Source organism: Centruroides sculpturatus, unplaced genomic scaffold, assembly GCF_000671375.1.
Source record: "Centruroides sculpturatus isolate CEXI.00-Female unplaced genomic scaffold, Cexi_2.0 scaffold91, whole genome shotgun sequence".
In the NCBI taxonomy this organism is placed as follows: Eukaryota; Metazoa; Arthropoda; class Arachnida; order Scorpiones; family Buthidae; genus Centruroides; species Centruroides sculpturatus.
The window spans coordinates 770,731-794,726 of NW_019384299.1; the positions used below are offsets into that span (position 1 = coordinate 770,731).

The window sequence follows — 23,996 nt, forward strand, 5'->3', positions numbered from 1 at the left end:
TTCAAAATTCCGATGCCGTGGGCCAGGGCTAACGCCAAATTCATACTGCATTGAATAGACTAGTGACTAGTATAATGTTATTTGTTTAATTAATTATTGTACGATATAACAAATAAAATATTTAATTAATCTTAATATAATGTTTTACTATATCACTTAGAAAATTGTTTTTCGCCCCCAAAATAAAAATTGTTAATTGTCCCTCAACATGGAAAAATGCCCACATGGAGGCGATATCGCCCCATTGAGAAACACTGGTCTATCTCTACAAATGGACCTGTTAAGTGTGGACAATTTTAACTTTTTCAAACCATTCTTCTTCTTATAGAAGAGAAAATCCACAAAAAGTCACCTAAAGCTGGCCTTTCAAATCTTCTACATCCCTACTTTCTTTTTTGACCCCCTCAGCTATAAAATTGCAATCTTCCATGTACTAATCAAGTGCATCTACGTTCACTGTTCTAATCTCTATGATCTGAATACAGAATTAAACAAGATTATTAGTTTAGCATTACAAAACACCCTCTGGCTACATAACACTCTCTACATCATTGAGAATGTTCCATACAGCAGCCAAAATATATCTAAATGTAAGCAAGTCTCTTCTCCACATTCACATACTCCAAAACCCTTCAACATATTTTTAGGTTCATTGCTAATAATATATGCATAGCTTTCTGATACAAGCCAGCTCTATATTGCTTCCTATGGAATTGTAAAGAACCCATGGATGTGTGGACAAATGGTGTGGTGAAGTGTGCATCATTCTGGCCTTAAATGAGGAGACAGGCAACAACACAGTATATCTAAAGGTCTTTCAGAGGCATATTGAATGTAACAATGTTAAACAAGAAGGCTTTGCTAAAGTTTTATCTTTCTTTACACACTTTACTATAGTGTGAGAGATTGCAGGCAACCAAAATTATCAAACAGCAAAAGATTAAGAAGCTATTGCCAATCCCAGCTTGGCAATAGCTTCTTAATCTTTTACATCATCTGCCACCATCATCGTTCACCTCCTCCTCCTCCTTGTTTACTACATCCATCTTCCTTCCTAACTGTCCACATCTGAAAATGGCTTATTAACTGGGTCAAAAGCATTAGTATTCCTTAAATTTTACCATTATTAAAACTACATTGATGAATACAGCAGATGTAAGTTCGCCGATTTTGGGGGCAATACGTTAATTGCACGTCAGGAAAATCTAGGGTCAAACCGTATGTGGGTAGTGGCGGTAGGAGACAGAGATGACAAGTGTCTTACACGAAAAAAGTTTATTTTGACATCAGATTAACTTACACAATAGGAATGACAAAGCGTAACAAGCTGGACGTCCGGTGTTCCGTTCTTTATATGCCCCGGGGCTCGAATGAGGTATAGACTGAAATTCTTGCGTCCTGTGACGGAGCTCTTGCGCTTGATGACGGAATTCTGGCGTCCGATGACGGAGTCCTGGTTCACGGCACAGAATCGACTGTCAATCTCTCTTGAGTATGGATGTCCGTGTGCTGAGGACCTGGCGTATTGGAGAGAATCTGCTCCATGTCCTTGAGATTTAGGGGTTTTATAAGATTTTTCCCGAATCTCACCCTTCTGATTGGTCCCATTCATCCTCTCCCTTACCCCGATTGGTCATTCTTTTGTTTCTAGGCGAAACTTGAGACTGATCTGGGTCGGGAAAGGTTGGAGAGGTGATGATGAGGCTTTTAATGTTCGCGCTCGTATTTTACTCCGTTATGGCCCTTTTCTCTGTCATCTTTGAACCTAAACGGTCCACCAGATGTTCTTATGACCATTTATCCCCTACTGCGTTCTTACTTAACAGATGTCCCTTTTGTTCTTAGACCTCCCCTTTCTCCCGCTTGCTTCGACCCGACACTTGTTCGTGAGCATCTTGACAAGGCTTTTTCCTTCTGTCGACATTCCCCCTGCTGGTTTATCATCGCGCCGCGTGTGTTTTACAATTCGAAAAGTTTTTGTCCCATCTGGGTTCTGTCATTAACATCAGACCTGTCCCGATTCTATCCTCGAAACATTCCGACGTAAAAGTTTTGTAATTAGTCGTATTTCCGACGCGCTTTTATGACCCTCACACAGATTAAAGTGGTTGGTTCATTATATTTTAAAAATTTTATTTAAGCTGTTTAAATTTAAAAATTATATTTAGCAAAATATATATTTTATAAATGATACTGATTTTCTTCATTTTTTCAATGTAATACAAAAAATAACTCCAAATTAAATTATTTTTATAATTCTCTGTGTATAAAATAATAGATTCTTTATGCCATTTCATGCCATTTTTCTAATTTTCTCGGGAAGTTATAAGGATGATCATTTAATATCTCTTTTAATTTTGTTAATTTAATTTACCCTCATGCCTTAAGTAAAAAATAAGATGGAACTGAGGGATGCTTGCCTCTGATATAGGAAAACAACATATAAAAAAAATATAATTCAAAGGTGTAAATTTAATTTATGAATTCAGAACTATACTATATTTACGCAAAGTAAATGTAGAAAAATTATAAAAGTAACATGTAAAAATTTAAAATTATACAAAAGATAACATGCAAAGAGCAATTATAATTTTAGCAATCATAATTAGCAATAATTACAAAGGAAATTGAATTACATTATTGCACTAGTAACCAAAGCTAAAGAATTGCATCCAAGACAAAATACCTTTGAATTTCTGGAGAGGAAGATAGAGATGATCTTGAATCTCAGACAAGGAGCTAAGATGGCCCAAAGGAAAAATGGGATCAACCAAAAAGAGCTCCAAAACTGGCTCTAATCTAATTACAGGGCTGACAACCAATAGAAACTAGGATGGAGCATATGAATAAATGGGTCCATTTTCAATCTGACTTCTCAAAAATTGTACGGTTCCCAAATTACACATTTTCATATTTTATCAATATTGGCCTGAATGATGCAGAAAAATCCAGATGGTAGCAAATTTTCCAGAGAATATTTTTAGCATTTTTTGTTAGGAAAGGACTCTCTAACTGAAAAATATATCATATTTTCTCTCTTTCTGTCTCCCTCACAAAAGTTTATCATCACAGGTGCACATATATTGTAAATTGGCATAGATTTTCATTTTCCACATTCCTGAAATAAAATGTAGACAGTTAACTCAAGTTAACATGCTCTCTAACAAACAAGAAATGCACGAAATTCAATTATAAATGAAAAATAATAATAATAATAATTTCTGGTACTTATACTAAATTATCTTAAACTTCACTGCAACATCAGAGATTGACAATGCAATACAAGCCCACAAAGAATACTTCTCCGACAATCTCGCAAGTTTAATTATTATTATTCTACAACTAAGTTAGTTAATACTTATTTATTTTCTATTATTTAACTATATAAATGTTCTCTAGCATGTTTCTGGTAGTAGTAGTATGACTTGTGGTATCCATTAACTATCTTCATGTGTTTTACATGAAGGTGTAATGCCTAAGACAATTTAAGTTAGATTTATATAGAAGCAAAGAATTAGAATTCATATTTTTTATGCTATTCCTGTGGCAGCGACTATGTTACATCTTTATTCAATGTATAATTTCCATAGTAATATTTATATAATTATATTTAAAGTATATGAAATGATATTTGTTTCACTGATTTGTCAGAAAAATTATTTTTTAAGTATAATTTTAATTGCTAAAGATTTTGAAAACTTAATAAAGTAATTAAGATTTTAATTAGTTAAGAATTTAATGTATAAATTATAATTTTTCTGTAAGATATTCAATTATAAAATGATTTTTTAATGTCTTATGACAGGTTATATATGCCTCCTAAAGGTTTAACTACAGAAGATGTATCATTAAATCCATACAAGTGGTTAAGAAAAGATTTAGAAGATCCAGAAAATAAAGAATTACAACTTGCAAAATCAGCTCTTGTTAACAAATTGGAAGAACTTTCAATACGTATGAAAATTTATAATAAATTTATATTTAATAACAATTGGATAATTCTCAAAATATTTTAAAAATTATTCATTTTATGGCCTAAAATTAAGGTTTGTTCAGTTTATAAAGTATAGAAGTTTGTTTTATTTTAATTAATTAAATGAAATTCACTTATTGTAATTACAGACACCATTGTCATTTATTAGAATTAGCAAGTCCCAAAATATACAAGTTAAAAAATGCCTATAAAACTGTTTATTGTAATCACAATTTGGTTATTTTTATCGTCTTCAGTTAAATAGGCAAGGAGCTGTCGTTTTGTGTGCTATTTGATGATAGTATAGCAGTTATCATCGGTCTTAATCAGTGTTTTAAATGCTAAATATTGTTTTAATCATCATTTACTCATAGTAAAAGTTAAAGATAGTAATGTCCAAACCAGCAGGCAAACTATATTGGATAAATTACAATTAAATAAATTATTATAATTAATAAATAACATGCTTCAAGTTACATACTTTATGCTTGTTTTAGCATGTCCCATTAATATCAGAGTCAATAAAATCAGAATTTTTTCTACTTGTAGCCTTTTTCATTTCCCCTCTTAATGTGATGAATGTAGACAAGTTAGTTCTAAAGTGATTACAATAAACAGATTTTATTACATATGATAAGCGTCTTTGAAGAATCCTTGGAATCAAAAACAATATTTTAATCTGGAGTTACTTCACAATTAAGGTTTACACAACCTTATTTTATATATCTTATACTGTATGGACTTGTTTTAAAGTAACTCCTTACAGATTTCACTTCTTCCTCCAGCTTTATTAGTTTCCCAATTTGGCTATGTTGTGTGGTCGGACAACCTTCTTGTCATTAACCTGTCTCTCTCAATCTGGACCTGGGACTGGCTACAGACAACAGAGGTGGGATGTTACACCCACATCCAACAATTCCATTTTAAACTCTGACAGGAGTGCTGTCTAGGACTCTCATAATTAATGTTGATGACCTGAAAGGAACTGCTGTTTAGCAAAACCTAGCCATTAACTTGATATTAAAGCCCTTACAAATAATTAGTAGTAAATAATTCTTATTATAAAAAAGTTTTGTGAAATAGACATTGAATGAGTTTATTATTTTCTGTTAATTGTACACGCACATACTGATTAGAAAAATATGAATTATAATTAAATGTTAATTAGTTTGTTAATCATTAATAAGTTAATTTTTTTATTATAATTTAGTATCTTCTCCAAATAAAGAACAAGAAGCAGAAGAAGCTGAAATTGAAGAACCATTTTCAGAAAATTCAGCTCTTGCAGGTAAAAGTATTAGCTATGTTATTTATGCATTTTGTTTTAATTAATTTTCAATAATGCAGCTTTTTTTTTATAAAATTGATCCCTATAGAAAGCATAAGAGTAAATTTTTAATGATTTTTTTTTACATTTTCTAATGAATAAGTAAAATTTTACATTAATTTAAATTGATTTATAATACAGCAAACCTTGGTTTTTGAACATAATTAATTCCTAAAAGTTTTTTCATAAGAAACAATACAAAATGGATTAATCCATTCTTGACCTCCAAAATAAAGCCTTGTTTTTTTACCTTTTTAGCTGTATTCATTACTTTTCTAAAAGATGTTTTGTTAAAAGTTCTTACATTTAATTAATACTGTTAAATATAGTGCCGAGTGCCAATTGTGTATTAATGAGAAATAATAAAATTATATTTAATAATAAATTTGTTATTTAATATGACTTAAACACCATTAAAGACAAATTCTTGGATACCATTTATATTAATGTGATATTTATTAATTAATTCTGATTTAAATTTAGCTGTGGCACATACTGAAAAATGGAATTAGTATCTTTCCGACATGCACAATAAAATCTAATTTAAATAGCAATGTCGTTGATGATTTGTGTTGTGATGTCTAATGATGCGAGGCAATCTTGGCACCACTAACTTTTGAATTGGTAGTCTTGTCATTTATGGTTGGTTCGTCGACTTTCTTTAATATAGGAAGTAGAGTGAATTCACCATCTATCTCTCTCTCTAATCTGTGTCCAACTCTTGCTGAGTAGGTTGTTTGGCAAGTGATGCAATTATGAGTTTGAAATTCTGTTTGTGAACCTATTCGAGGTTTGACTGTATATTAATTATTGGATTTTAAGATATATTTATTAAATTTTATAACTCCTTCAATTAATGCAATGCTACTAGAACATTATGTAAATAATAATTTACAAAAATTCAACATTAAACTGTAATTGTACTTGATTTTAAATAAAATCTGCAAATATATTTGTTTATATTGTTTATTTAAAAAAAGCCTTTCTTAAAAAAATTAATAAAAATCAATTAAAAAAGAATTTTAATGGAATGGATATAAAATTTAATTAAAATTCAGTTATAAAACATAAGACTAGTGAAACCTCACATCTTTTTCTTCCAATATCTGTATTAAATCAGAGACAAAAATATTTTAAAAATCATAGCTATTTTAGTATTTTCCTTTTATAAACAGCAATGCATTTTGGATTAAATTTTTCTTAATCCCTCCTCAGGCTTCCGACACATTAGTCATGAAACTTGTTTTTCATTGTTGGGGGAAAAGAATAAAATAACTGTGTTTTTTTAAAAAATCTTGGTCTCTGATTTAATACAGATATTAAAAGAAAAAGATGTGAGGTTTCACTAGTCTTATGTTTTATAACTGAATTTTAATTATATTTGTCTATTTGAAAATTACAGAATAACTTACTTTCAGTTAAATGCAAGAAAGTTGTTCTATAATTTCCAAAAAGCTCGAATAAATCTGATTATTTGTAAAAATATAGTTGCAAATTTTAATTAAAGTTAAATACAGTTATCTTTTAGCATTGTAATTTACAAAAATTCAAATAAATAAAATTCCTTATTCATAACTTTGTATACAATATATGAATAGATTTTCTTTATTTTTCTGCAGCAGAATTTGAATAATATAATTCATTTTAAAAAGCAATAATTTTTACAACTTAAAAAATCCAATTATTACTCTNATTTAATGTATAAATTATAATTTTTCTGTAAGATATTCAATTATAAAATGATTTTTTAATGTCTTATGACAGGTTATATATGCCTCCTAAAGGTTTAACTACAGAAGATGTATCATTAAATCCATACAAGTGGTTAAGAAAAGATTTAGAAGATCCAGAAAATAAAGAATTACAACTTGCAAAATCAGCTCTTGTTAACAAATTGGAAGAACTTTCAATACGTATGAAAATTTATAATAAATTTATATTTAATAACAATTGGATAATTCTCAAAATATTTTAAAAATTATTCATTTTATGGCCTAAAATTAAGGTTTGTTCAGTTTATAAAGTATAGAAGTTTGTTTTATTTTAATTAATTAAATGAAATTCACTTATTGTAATTACAGACACCATTGTCATTTATTAGAATTAGCAAGTCCCAAAATATACAAGTTAAAAAATGCCTATAAAACTGTTTATTGTAATCACAATTTGGTTATTTTTATCGTCTTCAGTTAAATAGGCAAGGAGCTGTCGTTTTGTGTGCTATTTGATGATAGTATAGCAGTTATCATCGGTCTTAATCAGTGTTTTAAATGCTAAATATTGTTTTAATCATCATTTACTCATAGTAAAAGTTAAAGATAGTAATGTCCAAACCAGCAGGCAAACTATATTGGATAAATTACAATTAAATAAATTATTATAATTAATAAATAACATGCTTCAAGTTACATACTTTATGCTTGTTTTAGCATGTCCCATTAATATCAGAGTCAATAAAATCAGAATTTTTTCTACTTGTAGCCTTTTTCATTTCCCCTCTTAATGTGATGAATGTAGACAAGTTAGTTCTAAAGTGATTACAATAAACAGATTTTATTACATATGATAAGCGTCTTTGAAGAATCCTTGGAATCAAAAACAATATTTTAATCTGGAGTTACTTCACAATTAAGGTTTACACAACCTTATTTTATATATCTTATACTGTATGGACTTGTTTTAAAGTAACTCCTTACAGATTTCACTTCTTCCTCCAGCTTTATTAGTTTCCCAATTTGGCTATGTTGTGTGGTCGGACAACCTTCTTGTCATTAACCTGTCTCTCTCAATCTGGACCTGGGACTGGCTACAGACAACAGAGGTGGGATGTTACACCCACATCCAACAATTCCATTTTAAACTCTGACAGGAGTGCTGTCTAGGACTCTCATAATTAATGTTGATGACCTGAAAGGAACTGCTGTTTAGCAAAACCTAGCCATTAACTTGATATTAAAGCCCTTACAAATAATTAGTAGTAAATAATTCTTATTATAAAAAAGTTTTGTGAAATAGACATTGAATGAGTTTATTATTTTCTGTTAATTGTACACGCACATACTGATTAGAAAAATATGAATTATAATTAAATGTTAATTAGTTTGTTAATCATTAATAAGTTAATTTTTTTATTATAATTTAGTATCTTCTCCAAATAAAGAACAAGAAGCAGAAGAAGCTGAAATTGAAGAACCATTTTCAGAAAATTCAGCTCTTGCAGGTAAAAGTATTAGCTATGTTATTTATGCATTTTGTTTTAATTAATTTTCAATAATGCAGCTTTTTTTTTATAAAATTGATCCCTATAGAAAGCATAAGAGTAAATTTTTAATGATTTTTTTTTACATTTTCTAATGAATAAGTAAAATTTTACATTAATTTAAATTGATTTATAATACAGCAAACCTTGGTTTTTGAACATAATTAATTCCTAAAAGTTTTTTCATAAGAAACAATACAAAATGGATTAATCCATTCTTGACCTCCAAAATAAAGCCTTGTTTTTTTACCTTTTTAGCTGTATTCATTACTTTTCTAAAAGATGTTTTGTTAAAAGTTCTTACATTTAATTAATACTGTTAAATATAGTGCCGAGTGCCAATTGTGTATTAATGAGAAATAATAAAATTATATTTAATAATAAATTTGTTATTTAATATGACTTAAACACCATTAAAGACAAATTCTTGGATACCATTTATATTAATGTGATATTTATTAATTAATTCTGATTTAAATTTAGCTGTGGCACATACTGAAAAATGGAATTAGTATCTTTCCGACATGCACAATAAAATCTAATTTAAATAGCAATGTCGTTGATGATTTGTGTTGTGATGTCTAATGATGCGAGGCAATCTTGGCACCACTAACTTTTGAATTGGTAGTCTTGTCATTTATGGTTGGTTCGTCGACTTTCTTTAATATAGGAAGTAGAGTGAATTCACCATCTATCTCTCTCTCTAATCTGTGTCCAACTCTTGCTGAGTAGGTTGTTTGGCAAGTGATGCAATTATGAGTTTGAAATTCTGTTTGTGAACCTATTCGAGGTTTGACTGTATATTAATTATTGGATTTTAAGATATATTTATTAAATTTTATAACTCCTTCAATTAATGCAATGCTACTAGAACATTATGTAAATAATAATTTACAAAAATTCAACATTAAACTGTAATTGTACTTGATTTTAAATAAAATCTGCAAATATATTTGTTTATATTGTTTATTTAAAAAAAGCCTTTCTTAAAAAAATTAATAAAAATCAATTAAAAAAGAATTTTAATGGAATGGATATAAAATTTAATTAAAATTCAGTTATAAAACATAAGACTAGTGAAACCTCACATCTTTTTCTTCCAATATCTGTATTAAATCAGAGACAAAAATATTTTAAAAATCATAGCTATTTTAGTATTTTCCTTTTATAAACAGCAATGCATTTTGGATTAAATTTTTCTTAATCCCTCCTCAGGCTTCCGACACATTAGTCATGAAACTTGTTTTTCATTGTTGGGGGAAAAGAATAAAATAACTGTGTTTTTTTAAAAAATCTTGGTCTCTGATTTAATACAGATATTAAAAGAAAAAGATGTGAGGTTTCACTAGTCTTATGTTTTATAACTGAATTTTAATTATATTTGTCTATTTGAAAATTACAGAATAACTTACTTTCAGTTAAATGCAAGAAAGTTGTTCTATAATTTCCAAAAAGCTCGAATAAATCTGATTATTTGTAAAAATATAGTTGCAAATTTTAATTAAAGTTAAATACAGTTATCTTTTAGCATTGTAATTTACAAAAATTCAAATAAATAAAATTCCTTATTCATAACTTTGTATACAATATATGAATAGATTTTCTTTATTTTTCTGCAGCAGAATTTGAATAATATAATTCATTTTAAAAAGCAATAATTTTTACAACTTAAAAAATCCAATTATTACTCTTTAAATATAATTTTATGTCTTTGATTATTTAGATCAAACAAGGATTATAGATACACGTACATTCACACGTTCAAAGAAAAAGAAAAGTAGAGAGGAAGAAGAAGAAAGCGAAAACTCTAAACCATTATCATTTATAGAACCGGCAATAAATATTGCAAAAAATGGTGATATCGATGATGATTCGAATTATGAATATGGCTACATCAGACCAGAATTATATCAGCTTAGTGACTTTATTGATGTCCATGAAAAAGCACGAATGCAAGAAGAAAGTAAGTTTCCTTCTATTGTTACAACTTATTAAAATTACAAACTGCATGAATCATTTCATTTATGAGTGAACTTGTAAAGTTCCATTTGATGGTTGTAAGTGATTTAACTATCATTCACAACCATCTCTTTTGTAATTTTTAGTAAAATTTTTCAGATGCAAGTGTATATATAATAAAACAGCAAAATTTTTGTCGTACAACTAAATTAATTTTACCCACAACTGAATTTTTTTATCATTAACATTTTTATTTAGGATATTTTTATTAATATCTAAATTTGTAAAGTATATATGCTGTAATTAAAATTTTATTTAATTTAAAATTTTTAAGGTTTAAGGCAAACTACTCCAGTGATACCAATAAGAGGAAGTAAGTACACCTACTTTTTGTTTTTTAATAATAATAATAATAATAATTTATTTTACTATATACAAATCATTATATACAAATCTACTGTCAAGTTTATTAATTAATAGAAATGTATGATGAAATCAGAGAGGATTTTTATATTAGTATAATAATGGATATATAATAATTTATCAATATAATTATACATAAATAATGTAATTTAATGAATGTATTATAATTTAAGTTTTAGATCAGTGTGATCTGATAATATGTCTTTTGTTAAAAGCAATTAAATGGTAATTTGGATTAATTAAAGAAATCACCAAGCATATATATCATCTAAAAGCCTGACTAAATACATAATTAGTCTGTGTCATACATTTGGATCAATATATAAATTCAAATTACTTATAAATATATGTGTATATATATGAGACCCCAGATAGAGTCTGAACCATCACCTAAATTCACCCCAAAAATTTTTGAATTAGGAAAAAAAATCAAGAGATATAAAATATTTTATTCAACACTTAAGACAATGGAACTGATGTAAACAGTGTAAGTCCTAAGATCAATCATCACTAATTAGGGTCTGAATTCGGTGTCAACCTTGTTCATGGTCTGAGTTGATCTCAAATTTCCCCTGGAAATGGGCAAGAAATGTGGATGAGGAACCAAGACCAGTCAGAAGATGCATAGTTGAAGGACTGAGATATTAAAAACCTATGTCCCAAGGATGCAAGGTTCCTCATTCCTTTTCTCATGGTTCCTTTTTCTGCAAATTCCCTTTAATCTTTTTTTGGTCATGTCTTTGCAAAATTCCATCTCCAACAAGTGTCTCTCCAACCAGCAACTAGTCTTTCCACTCTGTCCATCTTGCCAAGCCCTAGGCAATCAGGAGTTAAGATTTCTTGGACTTTCTTTGCATCATTTGTCTTGCGTCTGGACTGAAATACAAGACTCTGTCCACTTGAAGATCCAGTGAGCTAAGGCATCCCAGACTTATTCAATGAGAGATATAGCTTCTGTCTCCTCATAGTCTTCATTGCTGTCTGGCCCTATGAACAAATTCTGGAAGGAAGGATAATTTCCTTTCAACAAGGACTGAAATTCCTTAGTTTGAGTCTGTACATCTTGGAAGACATCACACGAGATTTTATAAGAACACATACTCAAACAGGTTTATTCCACCTAGTATGTCTGTCTCAGTACGTTGAGACACATCCACATGTGACTACATTCGACTCATGAAATCCTGACAGGTCATTTCTCTCTTAGAGAGGTTCAATTTGTAGACATATACATTTGATATCAGGGCTGTGAATCACATCATGGGGGTCCTCACTTGTGTGATTATCAGTTTTGGTAAATTTATTAATTAATAATAAATGTTTTGCTTTAAATTATTTGTAATCAAATTACAAATTTTTCTTTATTCAGTTATATATGTTACTTCAAAACTTTACATTCTTCAGCTTAAAGTTTATTAATTTCATAAGTTTTTCTCTTTTGATTATATTAATCCTATACATCCAATAAAAGTTTTTAAAAATATCTCTGAAATGTGTAGATGAATTAATTTGTTATCAATATTATAATATATTTTGCATTGAGACATAAAAGAATAAATTGTCTATTATTTCGATGTTGTTTATGCCTCAATTATGCCATCTTATACAGTGTACTGGTTACATAGAAAAGTAATTTTAGCTTTGAAATAAACTAGAAAAAAAGTTGTTTTGAAAACTTATTTAATCTATTATAACATAACTTTTCTTATGGTAACTTTTTATAAGCTTGTTTATACAATACTTAGTTTTGGATTTGTAAAAAATAGTTTTGTTTAGATTCTTTGATACATGTTTTGACATCATCCAAATGTGTTCATCTTCTTATTGTTAAAATAATTTTGTAGAGAAGAAAACGTGACATTTTGATAGTGCAATGTCTAACGAATGTGGAAAATTTATATGAGTTTCCCATTTAAGCTCTCAGTTTCTGATTAGTATGTATTGCCACAAGTTCTGCATTATCCTACTGAAAGATCCTGTTTCTATCCTTAAAATCATTAATATTAATGGGCATTGCTATTATAATTTAAAAATGAAGATAATAGATATTTTTATTTAGACTTATTTTTTATAAAATATGTTGAAAACCATTATTTGTATGATATTATTCTGTCAATTTAGTAATAAGTCTTGTAGCAGAATACATTAAATAGCTGTTTCTAGAGATAGTCTAAATCTTTGAATCCCAACACACTTTTGGAAGGTTTTCTGTCTGTGAATATCAAATTATTATGGGAATTGTTATTTGGAGTGCCCGAAAGTCATTGACGCACTATGATGTAAAGTAAAACAAACAAAGTAGCTATTTAAATGATTGATTATGTCTGCTGCTGTTACTTAAGTACATGTGATTGCGAATGATATAAAACAGATGTTAACAAGTTTTACCTTTCTTTATCTATTTTTGATTTAATATTTTGCAAACTTTGACCTGTTTCTAATACTTTTGATATAATGTTATACATTGATATTATTATTATATTTCTATTTATAAGTGAAATTCATTACTATATCATTTTCCAAGCAGTGACATTTGATAAGAATGAATATGCAATTGCTTTATACAATTTTGACACTGACTAAAACTATTAAAAAACAAAAAAATTATTGAAATAAATTTTTAAAAATTGATGTTTTAAAGCAAATAAGAGAACTGTTTTAAAAATTAATAGTAAAATAATAATCCACGAAAACCTTTCTGTACAAGTGTTATGTTCTTAACTACTCCACAAATGCTTTCGACCTCCACCGACGTCTGCTTCAGATGGTGACTGACCGTGTTTCTTCCTAATCGTTGTAACGATGTTGCCAGAGATGTAAATAATCGGTGAAACGATCGCGCAGGCGTGGAGGTATTTGTTCGAGGAATTCGAACAGGGACAGTCGGAGGGGTGAAACCCGACGCGCACGATTATTTACATCTCTGGCGACGTCATTATGATGGTCAGGAAGAAACACGGTCAGTCATCACCTGAAGCAGACCTCGGTGGAGATCGAAAGTGTTTGTGGAGTAGTTAAGAACATAACACTTGTACAGAAAGGTTTTCGTGGATTATTATTACTCAACGAAGTGTTAAGTTGTTGGAAGTCGTTTTGGGTTAATAGTAAAATTTTATATAAAAATATTAATAAAGTAAATTGCATTTCCTCAAAAGAGTTGGGTCAATTTTTATATAAAAACCTGCTTTCCTTTAAATTATTAAATTAAAATGGTATATTGACTGATTCTATTTGAAAGAATTACAGGATTAATTAATTTAATTAATACAGTATTTAATTTGTTACCAATGGATACATTAAAGTTTCTATCATTAAGATATTAAGTTAACATAAACAAAACACTCATGAACAGTATTTTATCATATTTGAATATTTGTAATTGATTATTCACTAATTTTAGAATATTTTAGATAAAAGTTTTTGCCTTTTTTCCTGGCAAACAATTATAGAAAATGAAAATCCTTTTTTTTTTCTACTTTTCAATAATTTGAATTTTATTTATTTTAACATACAAATATGTATCAAAATATGTCATCATGAGGAGTAGTAATAATCGGCAAACAGTTTAGTCTTTTACTTATTGATTGTTTATAAGTCCAAAGATTAAAGTAAAGGATATTTATCTAACCTCTTACATTTGTTATTCTGATTACACTTGTTTATTTTTGTCTTTTATTACTTGGCAGCTACAATTCAAAGTTTGCAATGAATCTCTATAATTGACTTTAAATTACAAAAATTAATCTTAGATTTACAAACCATTCTCTATAATTATTAACTCATTGAACATATTTTAAATTATAAACATTTTTAAAAGAAAATAAATATGTATTTTCCTTTTCGTCATATATAATGCAAATCTTTTAATTGGCTGTCAAATCTTCAATAAAATAATTTTGTATTTTGCATGTAGACAAAGTTAACAATAGTCTCTTGCTTTGATTTTATGTATCAAAACATTCCAAAGACTTACTTTCATGTTAAAAATTTAATCAGAAAGGATTAAAGTAAATTATTAAAAACTGACAGTGAGTTAGATGAGTTAGTAGTAAAGGTGTTGGTCTGTTACTCTAAAGGACTGAATTTTGGTTGTATTCTTGAAGATTTTTATGAGTGGTCCAATTTGGATAAGTTAGAATTTGTGTATTTACTGCCACCTGACTATTGTATTATGAACATAAATCTAGTATGGGCAGATAAAGATTCTCTTAATGCTTACACAATGAAAAGAATCACAAGAATTATTCCTACTATTCTTATAATTATAAATGAAAACATCTTATTTTTTTTTATAATCTGTTCTGTAGGCACCAAGGATCTTCTTATCCATCCTGTCGTGGTCATGGGTTTGGCAGACCCACAATGCCGCAGTGGAGTGGTGAGAGATGGGTTCAACATATCCGAAACAAACCACTCTTGAAAAATTCCTGGGATTTTTTTATCCATCCAGATTCATTTCTATGACTCCCAGAGTGATCAGCCAACACCTCAATCTCTCAGCCATCTGGCCAATATATCTTAATTTAAGAAGAAAGTAAAATCATAAAATGTCTAATTAAAGTTTGAGAAAAAAATTTTTTATGGCCACAATATCCCAAGGCAAAAGAATGACCAAACCACCTCTGCCCATTACAAAAACTAGTCCTTTTTCACCCCTCATCTGGTACTTTCTGCTTTATTCAATGATTTATAACTACACAGAGGTTTGTTTTTTGCAACAGCTTTAGAATACTGATTTTCACACATTTACTCCTGTCTTTATTTTAAATGCAGTTTTAGAATTTTTTGTGCTATAAATTATTGATAAAAAATGTTTGCAGAAATTTCCAATTTCTACAAAAAATAATGACAATATTGATGGGTTTATATTATAACAAAGTGTTAATTATTAATTGAGTAAAGCTTCCTTAATAGGTTTAGTTGCCAGTAAGTAGTCAACACAGTATTAAACTTTTTTTGTTTTTCCTTTTGGTACAGCCTGTAGTTTACCGAGAAGTAAAAAGTTTCCGACTAATGGTATTCGTGCACCAAGAAGTTCGTCGTCGGATACTGAAGATTCTTATGCAAATAATATAGAAAATGGTAAATACCACTTTTTGTTTTATATTTAATTATTGAAATTATCTGAAATTAATCATTTTGAATTGTTCATATTACTTTGATGATTTAGATAGACCTTATCACAAAATACTGACAAAAATAAAAATGTTTTAAAGAATTTTCAAATTAATTTAAAGTAAACATAATGTTATTGTTGGCTAGTTTGTCTGTGTGTATATATGCTTGCCAAACAATTTGAACATGAGATTGGAATTTTAGAATTATTTTAAAAAGTTTAACTGGAATTAGAGATCTGGAAGCTTTGACTATAAAAGATAACTTTATATATTTGTAATATAAATAAGCCATTCTTTTATATTGCCTGATATTAAAATAATTTTCAAACAATTAATTGCACTTCCTGCCTGCTTTGACACAGTGTGAATTATCTAATATAATTATGAAGTTAGTAAACGAAATGTAAATTAAATTTATTATTTTCCTTATTTAGTTAAGAAACATATACGTAGACCGATAACGAGTACTCCGGCCAATACTCTCAAAACTTTTAATTCTACGCATTCCAGTCCTTTGGGTTCTAATTCATCGCTAAATAATACAGCAGGTAAGTAACTTACCCGATCTTAAATTGATTGTAATTGTAGACTGCATATGTAAATTTTGTCCAGTTATTTTATTTGAGATGATCAAATGAAAAGTTTACTTGTGAGGGAAAAAGTTTACCCATTGAAGCCATGAGCTGATGTTGTTCGTTACCCTCGCTGTGCATTACAAGAAATGCTTAAATCTAGAGCATTTATTTACTGCAATCAATAGGGTAACATTAAACTGTAAACAAATAAATTGGGAGCATGTAATGAATTGCTGACTCTGTCATTGCATAGTCTACTTCTCACAAGTAAACTTTTTGTTTAATCACTTTGTACTTAACTTTCAATTAAAATCATTAATAATTATTTATAAAAGTTAATTTGTGGTCATTAAGATTTGAGATTGGTGATTATTGATGATTTCTTAATTTTATTAATGAAAAATTGGTAGCATTTTTCATTTTATTTAATTTTACTGTGTTTTTTCATTCCTACAAAAAGCATCCTCTTCGCTCAGACGAAGTCTGCCAAATTTAGCCAAGAGTAATGCAAGTAGGCGATCATCGTCGACGAAGTCTATAAATAGTTCCTCAAATAGTGTAAAATCGAATCAGCACGTCAACCAGCAGCAAAATTCTCGATTTCCAAGTCAGGTTAGATTATAAATTAACATGACTTTTAATTGTTTTTATTTTTGTTTAATTAATTTGTTTTTGTGTAGGATAAGTTGAATCATGAATTTTTCACATCGTTAACGATAACGATTGATTTTTTTTATTTTTATTTTGGCATTTCTCAAACTGGATCTGCAGACCAATTTCAGCAGTTCTAGTAATAAGTACTATTTTTTTGAAAATATACCAATACAATCATGAGACTCATTGCAAAACATTACCTATTTTCAATAATTTATATGTATGCAAATTGCTTTCTTCACAGTGTGCATTCAATCTTCACCACTAATTTGTGTTTAAACTTATGCACTTATGAATCACCTAAGTACTCGGTTTAAAGGTGAAAGCAAATTTTTGGCATGGCACATTAGGGTAAGCGCCAACTGGATACGTTTCCTTTATTATCTAATATGCATAATGTACATCTTCTTGGGGCTCATTCACACTGGCTGAGTCTAGTAGCCACTTGCCAACAAATTTATAGTAGTAGGTTTGAAGACCAGGCTACTTTTGTTGCTACTCACTTGCAAGTTTACTCTCCAACTATGAAACTCGCTCTGCATAATTGTGTGCGGAGGTAGAAGATATACGTCTTCTATGGTACGAGGTGGCTCATTTAGGAATTTTAGCCATTTCTCGTATTTCAAAAAATAGACTTCGAAGAATGATGAATTAAAATGCATAACAATAATTTACTTTAGAAAATCTAATAAATTAGATTATTATTTGTTTAAGGATTTTAAATTGTTTCTTTCAGAATTACATATAGACCTAACCCAGTGTAATTGATACTTTCAAATAGCTTATAAACTAAACCCAATGTAACTGTGTCAATATGTCTTTATGTACAGATATATTGTACACATGTTGTATTTATATAAGATTTTCATCTATACATTTTGCTTTTTTTTGTTAGTTGGCAAGACGGCCATGTGGTAATGTGTTATTGCAACATTAGTACTTTCTATACAATGTATTGATTTTATCAGGGATGCACAACCTTTTCTGAAGAAGGGCCAAATTAGGATTAAGTTTACTGACTGGGGGCCAGACCTCCAAGTGATTAATGCGATGTCTGATGCAATTTGCGAGATTCTTTGTTGTATCGTCATGTGGTTAAGACTGTTTGAAAACACTGACTTCTCAGGACACATCTCACTTGCGATGATAAGACACTTTCTTATCATATCGCCATTTGTGAAAGGTTTCCCATTCTTGGCTATTAAAGCAGATATTNAAAAAAATTGAAATAAAGTGATTAAACAAAAATTATTACAAATATCGTAAATAACAGTTCACAAATGTATACATAGAGATATTTTTTGAAGGAGGGAAATGCTCTTCACAATTTGAAATCAATCAAACATACACTGCTCAAATGCTTGTGTAAACGCGCACCATCTATCATAGGATAAATGCCAGAAACCTTTGCGGGAGTGTATTAAAAAACTTCCCAAAGCTTCATGGCAATCGGATAAACGGTGCGGTAATGCATGAAGGACATACAGACAGACACACAGACAGACATACATTCATTTTTATATATATAGATTATACAGCACTATGCAAGTAAAACAAGTGCTGCTTATCTTTTCAGTAAAGGACCAACTTGTAGAAATCTTTAATAAAAAAGGAAACTGTTTATCAAAATAATTTTCTAGAACTTATTGTATTGCATGGGATGATTTACGGTATATGGCAGTCAATTGCATAGTCATTTAGTAATAACTCTAGTGTAATCTTTCCAAGAAAAGTAGTTCCTTTGAAATTTGGCTTTTTCTGTGGGTCGTGACGACAGAAATGTAAAATTGTAGTAAAGCTTACTGGAATGCAATAAAATGACCTGGTTTTGAAATTTATGTAACAATACGAGAGACTATAATATCAAATTTTTTAATTTTTTTTACTTGAATTGAACGAAACTAGAAGTCGATAAGGAACTACTTTACCATTTTATTTTCTGGAAAGATACGAGATGAAGCTAAGAATTGTCACTTACCAATGCCTTACCGCACATGTTGACAATCGTATCTTACTGTAATTTATTTCTTTGCACACGATTGTTTTGGATTGAACTGTGAATCAATGTTTTAACCCTCTGCAGAAAAATGCGTTCTTTCATTATGGTGAGAGAAACGAAAATCAGAATACGATATTGAAATGCACATCTTATTTGTCTAGTGTGATGTGACAATTTTCTCTCCAAAATTTAAAATTTCCTTAAAAGAAAACAATTTGAAGATTTGGAAGGCAATTAAATGACAGTCAATTATTGTTAAATATATTGAGATAGTACAAAAAAGTTTTGATATGAATTTTCTTAAATCTCATCTTCATTAAATGAGAGAATTGGATTTTAAAGTTGTTTATAAATACATAAATTTGTTAAGAAAAATTAATATTATAATAAATTGATAAAAAATTTATTTATTAATTTATAGCTTTATCTAAAGCTTTAGCATGTAATTTATAGAGTATACAAGTAGGATACAAGTTTAAATGTAGTTGTCTTGTGATTGATAGGAAGGTTTTTACAAAAACGTCTTTGTTTTCTAATTTAATAGGTTAGGAGGGAATCTGCACCCAGCCCCAGTTTCAGAAAGCCTCTGCTGCAGGAATCCTGCCACTCTGCCAATTCTTTGTCCGTCCAGAATCCTCCGGGTCACCACAGAGGCGGTGCCATTACTCCGGGTCGTGGCCAGAACAGGAGTGGACTGCCGAGACCCAGCAAGTTGCCTGCGCCCAGACCGAAGTGAGTGACGCAAAATTCGTATGTGCCATTTGACTGTTTCTCTGCCGATTATCATTTTTACAATGAAAAATTCATGCTCAGCATGTAATATTAAGAATTGGAGGTCATCCATTTTCAAATGGTGTCTGATAAATTGTGATGACTCTGCATTATTTGTTTTAAATATAGTGACCATTAAATTTTATAGTCATTCTTCTTCAGGAATTTTATTTAGTTTTGAGAGTATATTTTTGGCACCACCAAGAATTTGATTTGTTGCATTTTGCTTTATGCTGGCAGATATTTGAATATAACTTTTCTTATCCTCATTTTAAATGTCAAATAATATTAATACAATTAAAATTTAAAAATAAAATGACCAATGCTAAGAACATTTAGTGACCAGAGGGAGGGAAAGAATAGAGAGGGTCCTTCAAATCCATTCTGGGTTTGGCCAGGCCCGAGATGTCTGGCCAACCACCCCTGAAAAATTTCCGAGGTTTTTTTTGACTCATTTGAATTTGTTCCAGAATCTTCTAGAGCGATAGACCGAGACCATGACTGCTCATTCATCACAACAGTCAAGTTGTTAACAATACCAGTTTTTTTGTGTGTAACCAATAATTCATAGTTTATTTGTTTTCTGAAACTGTGTTTTACTATTTATTGAGTGTTGAACACAAGATTGTGTTATTAATTAAACACTTGGCTTTTTTTCATCTTTATTCAGTTGATAACTTAATAATAATCTTGTGTTCAACACTCAATACCAGTTTTATTTAAACCAAATAAAAGTGATAAATTAACTAGTTTATGGCTGAGAAAAATGCATCATTGTGTTACATCAAACAAACCAATTGTTTCACTGAATTGACAAAAATTAATTATGGTACTAAAGGACAATCTTTGGCATGCAAAAATATGTTTTGATGTAATGGATAGACATCATATATAATCAAAATATCATAATTATGTTCTAAATCATTCCATTCCGTTGATCATGCTTTTGTATGCCAAAGGCAATTGTATAATCATCCAGAAAATGTTTTGTACATTTCTATTATTACATTTTTCAAGTTTTTAAGAAACAAGCTGTTGGTGTATGTTTTTAAAGTAAATTTCCTTAATTTTAGATCAAAGATAATCCAAAATGTTTTGAGTCAAACTGTGTGTGAGAAATCAAGTAAATGATTTGCCTGCCTTAGAACTTAAGCCTTGTATGAATGACAATTTATATTCATATGTTCTTTTAATGGCATAAACAAACATATGAGACATATAACAAATTTCATTTTTATTTTATTTTTGATCAGATTACCAGTGCCTTTCTATCAACCCAAGAAGTCTCAATTGGAAGAAAGTTGGAGCGATGGTTGTTTCTAAACAAAGACTTCCGATCCATATTTGATTTTAATTTCATAAAAACATCTAACTGGCGAAAACGTCCGACTCTTCTCGGTTGAGATTCCGTAATTCCTCGTCGAGTGCGGCCTTTCGACAATCTTTGTCGACCCGAATAGTGCCTTCGACGTTCCTCAAGAAGTTTTTCTGTACATTCCCCGAAGTTCAAATTCGGATACGTGCCGATTGCCGAGAGATCGTAGACTACTACAGATTCGTACACGACTTTCCTTGAATTGTGATTGAATTTTAGAAATAGGGTAAGTCGTATTTACTCGTTCTGTGATATATTTTTTTATTAATTTCTAAAATTACCAAAAGATACTGCATTCATAAGCAGATACGATTTGTATGTACGACATATCATTTGTTAACAATAAATTAATTTATTGATAACACATGTCTTTGGACAACATAAAACAATCATAGGGTACAAAATCTCGTTCTCCGACACCCTCGAGGGCTATGTTTATATGCAATAACATTTTATAATTAGAAATTGTGAGACGAGTAAGAATGTACAGATTAATGACGACGTTCGACGAGTCTAAACCACGTAACCTTCAACCTAAATGTACATAAACTGCACCGAGTAATGTATATATTTTGTAGATTTTTCTTCGAGGACATCAAATTTATGGACCGGCAGTCCCCATAACTAATGCATTTTGTACGACACGTTCTTTTCCCGGCAGGGTATTTGTTTGTGGGTCTAAATGAGAGTGCATTGTTTGCATAAGCAACAATGTGCAGAATACCAAATTTAAAAATCGGCCGCTCTCCATTTAGTTTGCAATCGTGGCTTCAAATTTATTGATCTTCTCATAATTAAACCAAAGGTTTTTCATTTTGTACATTAAACCACGTACTTATCTTTAATTTACATGTTTTGTAAAAATACAATATTCTTTTGTTCGGTTCATTAATTACTTCCGAATGTCGTAACGATAGAAGGAATGTTATTTACTGATTTTATATCTAACAAATTGTTGAAAAGTTTTTATTACATAAAATATTCTATTATGTACTATAAAATATTTAGGATAAAAAGAAATTGTACTGTTTTATTATTAAAACAATTTTTTATCGTATCAGTTTATAAATATTCTGTAAACATCAAAAGAAAATCTATTTTAAAAGTTTTTAATATGCACCTTGTAAATAAACTGTTTTTTGAGAAAAGAGGATTTTAATTAAAGGTGAAATTGATTTGATATAAATCTCATACCACGTCAAAATAAATTCTGCGAACGCGTGAAGTTTCAAGCTCTCGCTTTTGTTTTGAAATTATATGCAATTGTCTGATTTGTTAGATTTCAATAAATATTTTATATAATTGGTAATTCATTTCATGTTTTACAATTATACTTTTAAAGGAATGGCATAAAGAGATCTGCTGTTCTTGAATTGACGGCATATCTTGGACAGAATAAAATTGCATGCGTGTCAACAAAAATGTCATGCGTGTAGAAGGTGTCAGAATCGGGCAAGACTTTATTAATGCAAATGTTAATAACAAGGCTAGTGAGTGATTGCAGTATTGTAGCAAAGGGATGGTTTCGGTGGAATGACGGTATGATTTAAAGTTAACTAATCTCCAAAACTGGAATATATTACTTAAACACAGACAATATATGTTGGTTCAGATGTTTTAATTCAAATTATAAACAGACAAAAACATTTGTAAAAGTGCTAATTTGAGTTAATATATGCTAGTTCAGGTATTTTCTCTGTGTTTAAGTACAATTTAAAGAAACTTTGTAGGACCTTCTCTTGCCTGAATATATGTGGTGATAGCATATGATGCCTGACCCTATTTTGTGACAAATTTCTCACATGTTACAACTGTCATACTGGATCCATCGAATTGTAGATGGATGAAGCTAGCAAGCCAAGGAAGCATGGTCATCCAAAGGAGACATTCTGGGAAATACTAGGCATAAATGACCAAATATCTTTTATAGTAGGGCTGCAAACGGGCATGTAGGATTTTCCAAATGTATAATACCACTAGTGGGAGCAGCCGATGTACGAAGTGGATCCCAGACCGGCACGTCACTTGGCAATAAAAATGCTTGCCAATAGTTGTCTATTTTCAAAGAGAACCAAGATCCATTGTCAAAGACTCTGTGCTACAATCCGAAGTAGCACTCACTCCTCCGACAAGGCATTCAGTGGCTAATGGCAAGACGTGTAGCAGTCAGCATGCTTGTAAATTTTCATCCGTTAGTCACCCGCTAGCAGTGTGAAAAGAGACGGGGTTCTGCCTATCTTCAAAGTGGGGTATCTACCGATATTGAAAAGTAAGTAGATTTTAAGGAAAAGGTTATGTACGCAATTCATCGTCTAATCGATAAAAGAAATTGTCAGCATCACAGAGAGAAGTGTATGTACTTTCATTATCTAAGTATATACTTTTGGACAAGCCTAAGGAAGACTGGTCATCACAAACAGGATCAAGAAAATCTTGTGGTCCAGCATAAATGATTTAATAGTAAGATTATCCTGTTCTTCTGTCTATTTTTATATTTATTGAAATGATTATAAGTTATAAACTACTAATAATTTCTCAAGTTGGTAGTAAATTGCCATGGATAA

The 23,996-nt window shown here is 29.8% G+C and overlaps 1 protein-coding gene across 5 annotated transcripts in view; it reads left to right on the forward strand.

The window, feature by feature from the left end:
* Window positions 1-21,924, forward strand: part of LOC111634115 (SLAIN motif-containing protein-like) — a 32,003-nt gene extending 10,079 nt beyond the window's left edge. For 2 of the 5 annotated variants that reach the window (XM_023378845.1, XM_023378909.1), the window contains 9 exons: window positions 3,806-3,954; window positions 8,443-8,520; window positions 10,283-10,522; window positions 10,853-10,891; window positions 15,919-16,023; window positions 16,493-16,606; window positions 17,094-17,245; window positions 19,831-20,018; window positions 21,311-21,924. In XM_023378845.1, the coding sequence (XP_023234613.1) occupies window positions 3,806-3,954; window positions 8,443-8,520; window positions 10,283-10,522; window positions 10,853-10,891; window positions 15,919-16,023; window positions 16,493-16,606; window positions 17,094-17,245; window positions 19,831-20,018; window positions 21,311-21,380 (1,135 nt within the window). In that variant the 3' untranslated portion in view covers window positions 21,381-21,924. Of the gene's footprint in view, window positions 1-3,805; window positions 3,955-5,183; window positions 5,262-7,040; window positions 7,214-8,442; window positions 8,521-10,282; window positions 10,523-10,852; window positions 10,892-15,918; window positions 16,024-16,492; window positions 16,607-17,093; window positions 17,246-19,830; window positions 20,037-21,310 lie in introns of those variants that run through there. The other 3 variants (XM_023378981.1, XM_023379055.1, XM_023379128.1) reach the window with 3 other exon arrangements.
* The last annotated feature ends 2,072 nt before the right edge of the window (window positions 21,925-23,996 follow it).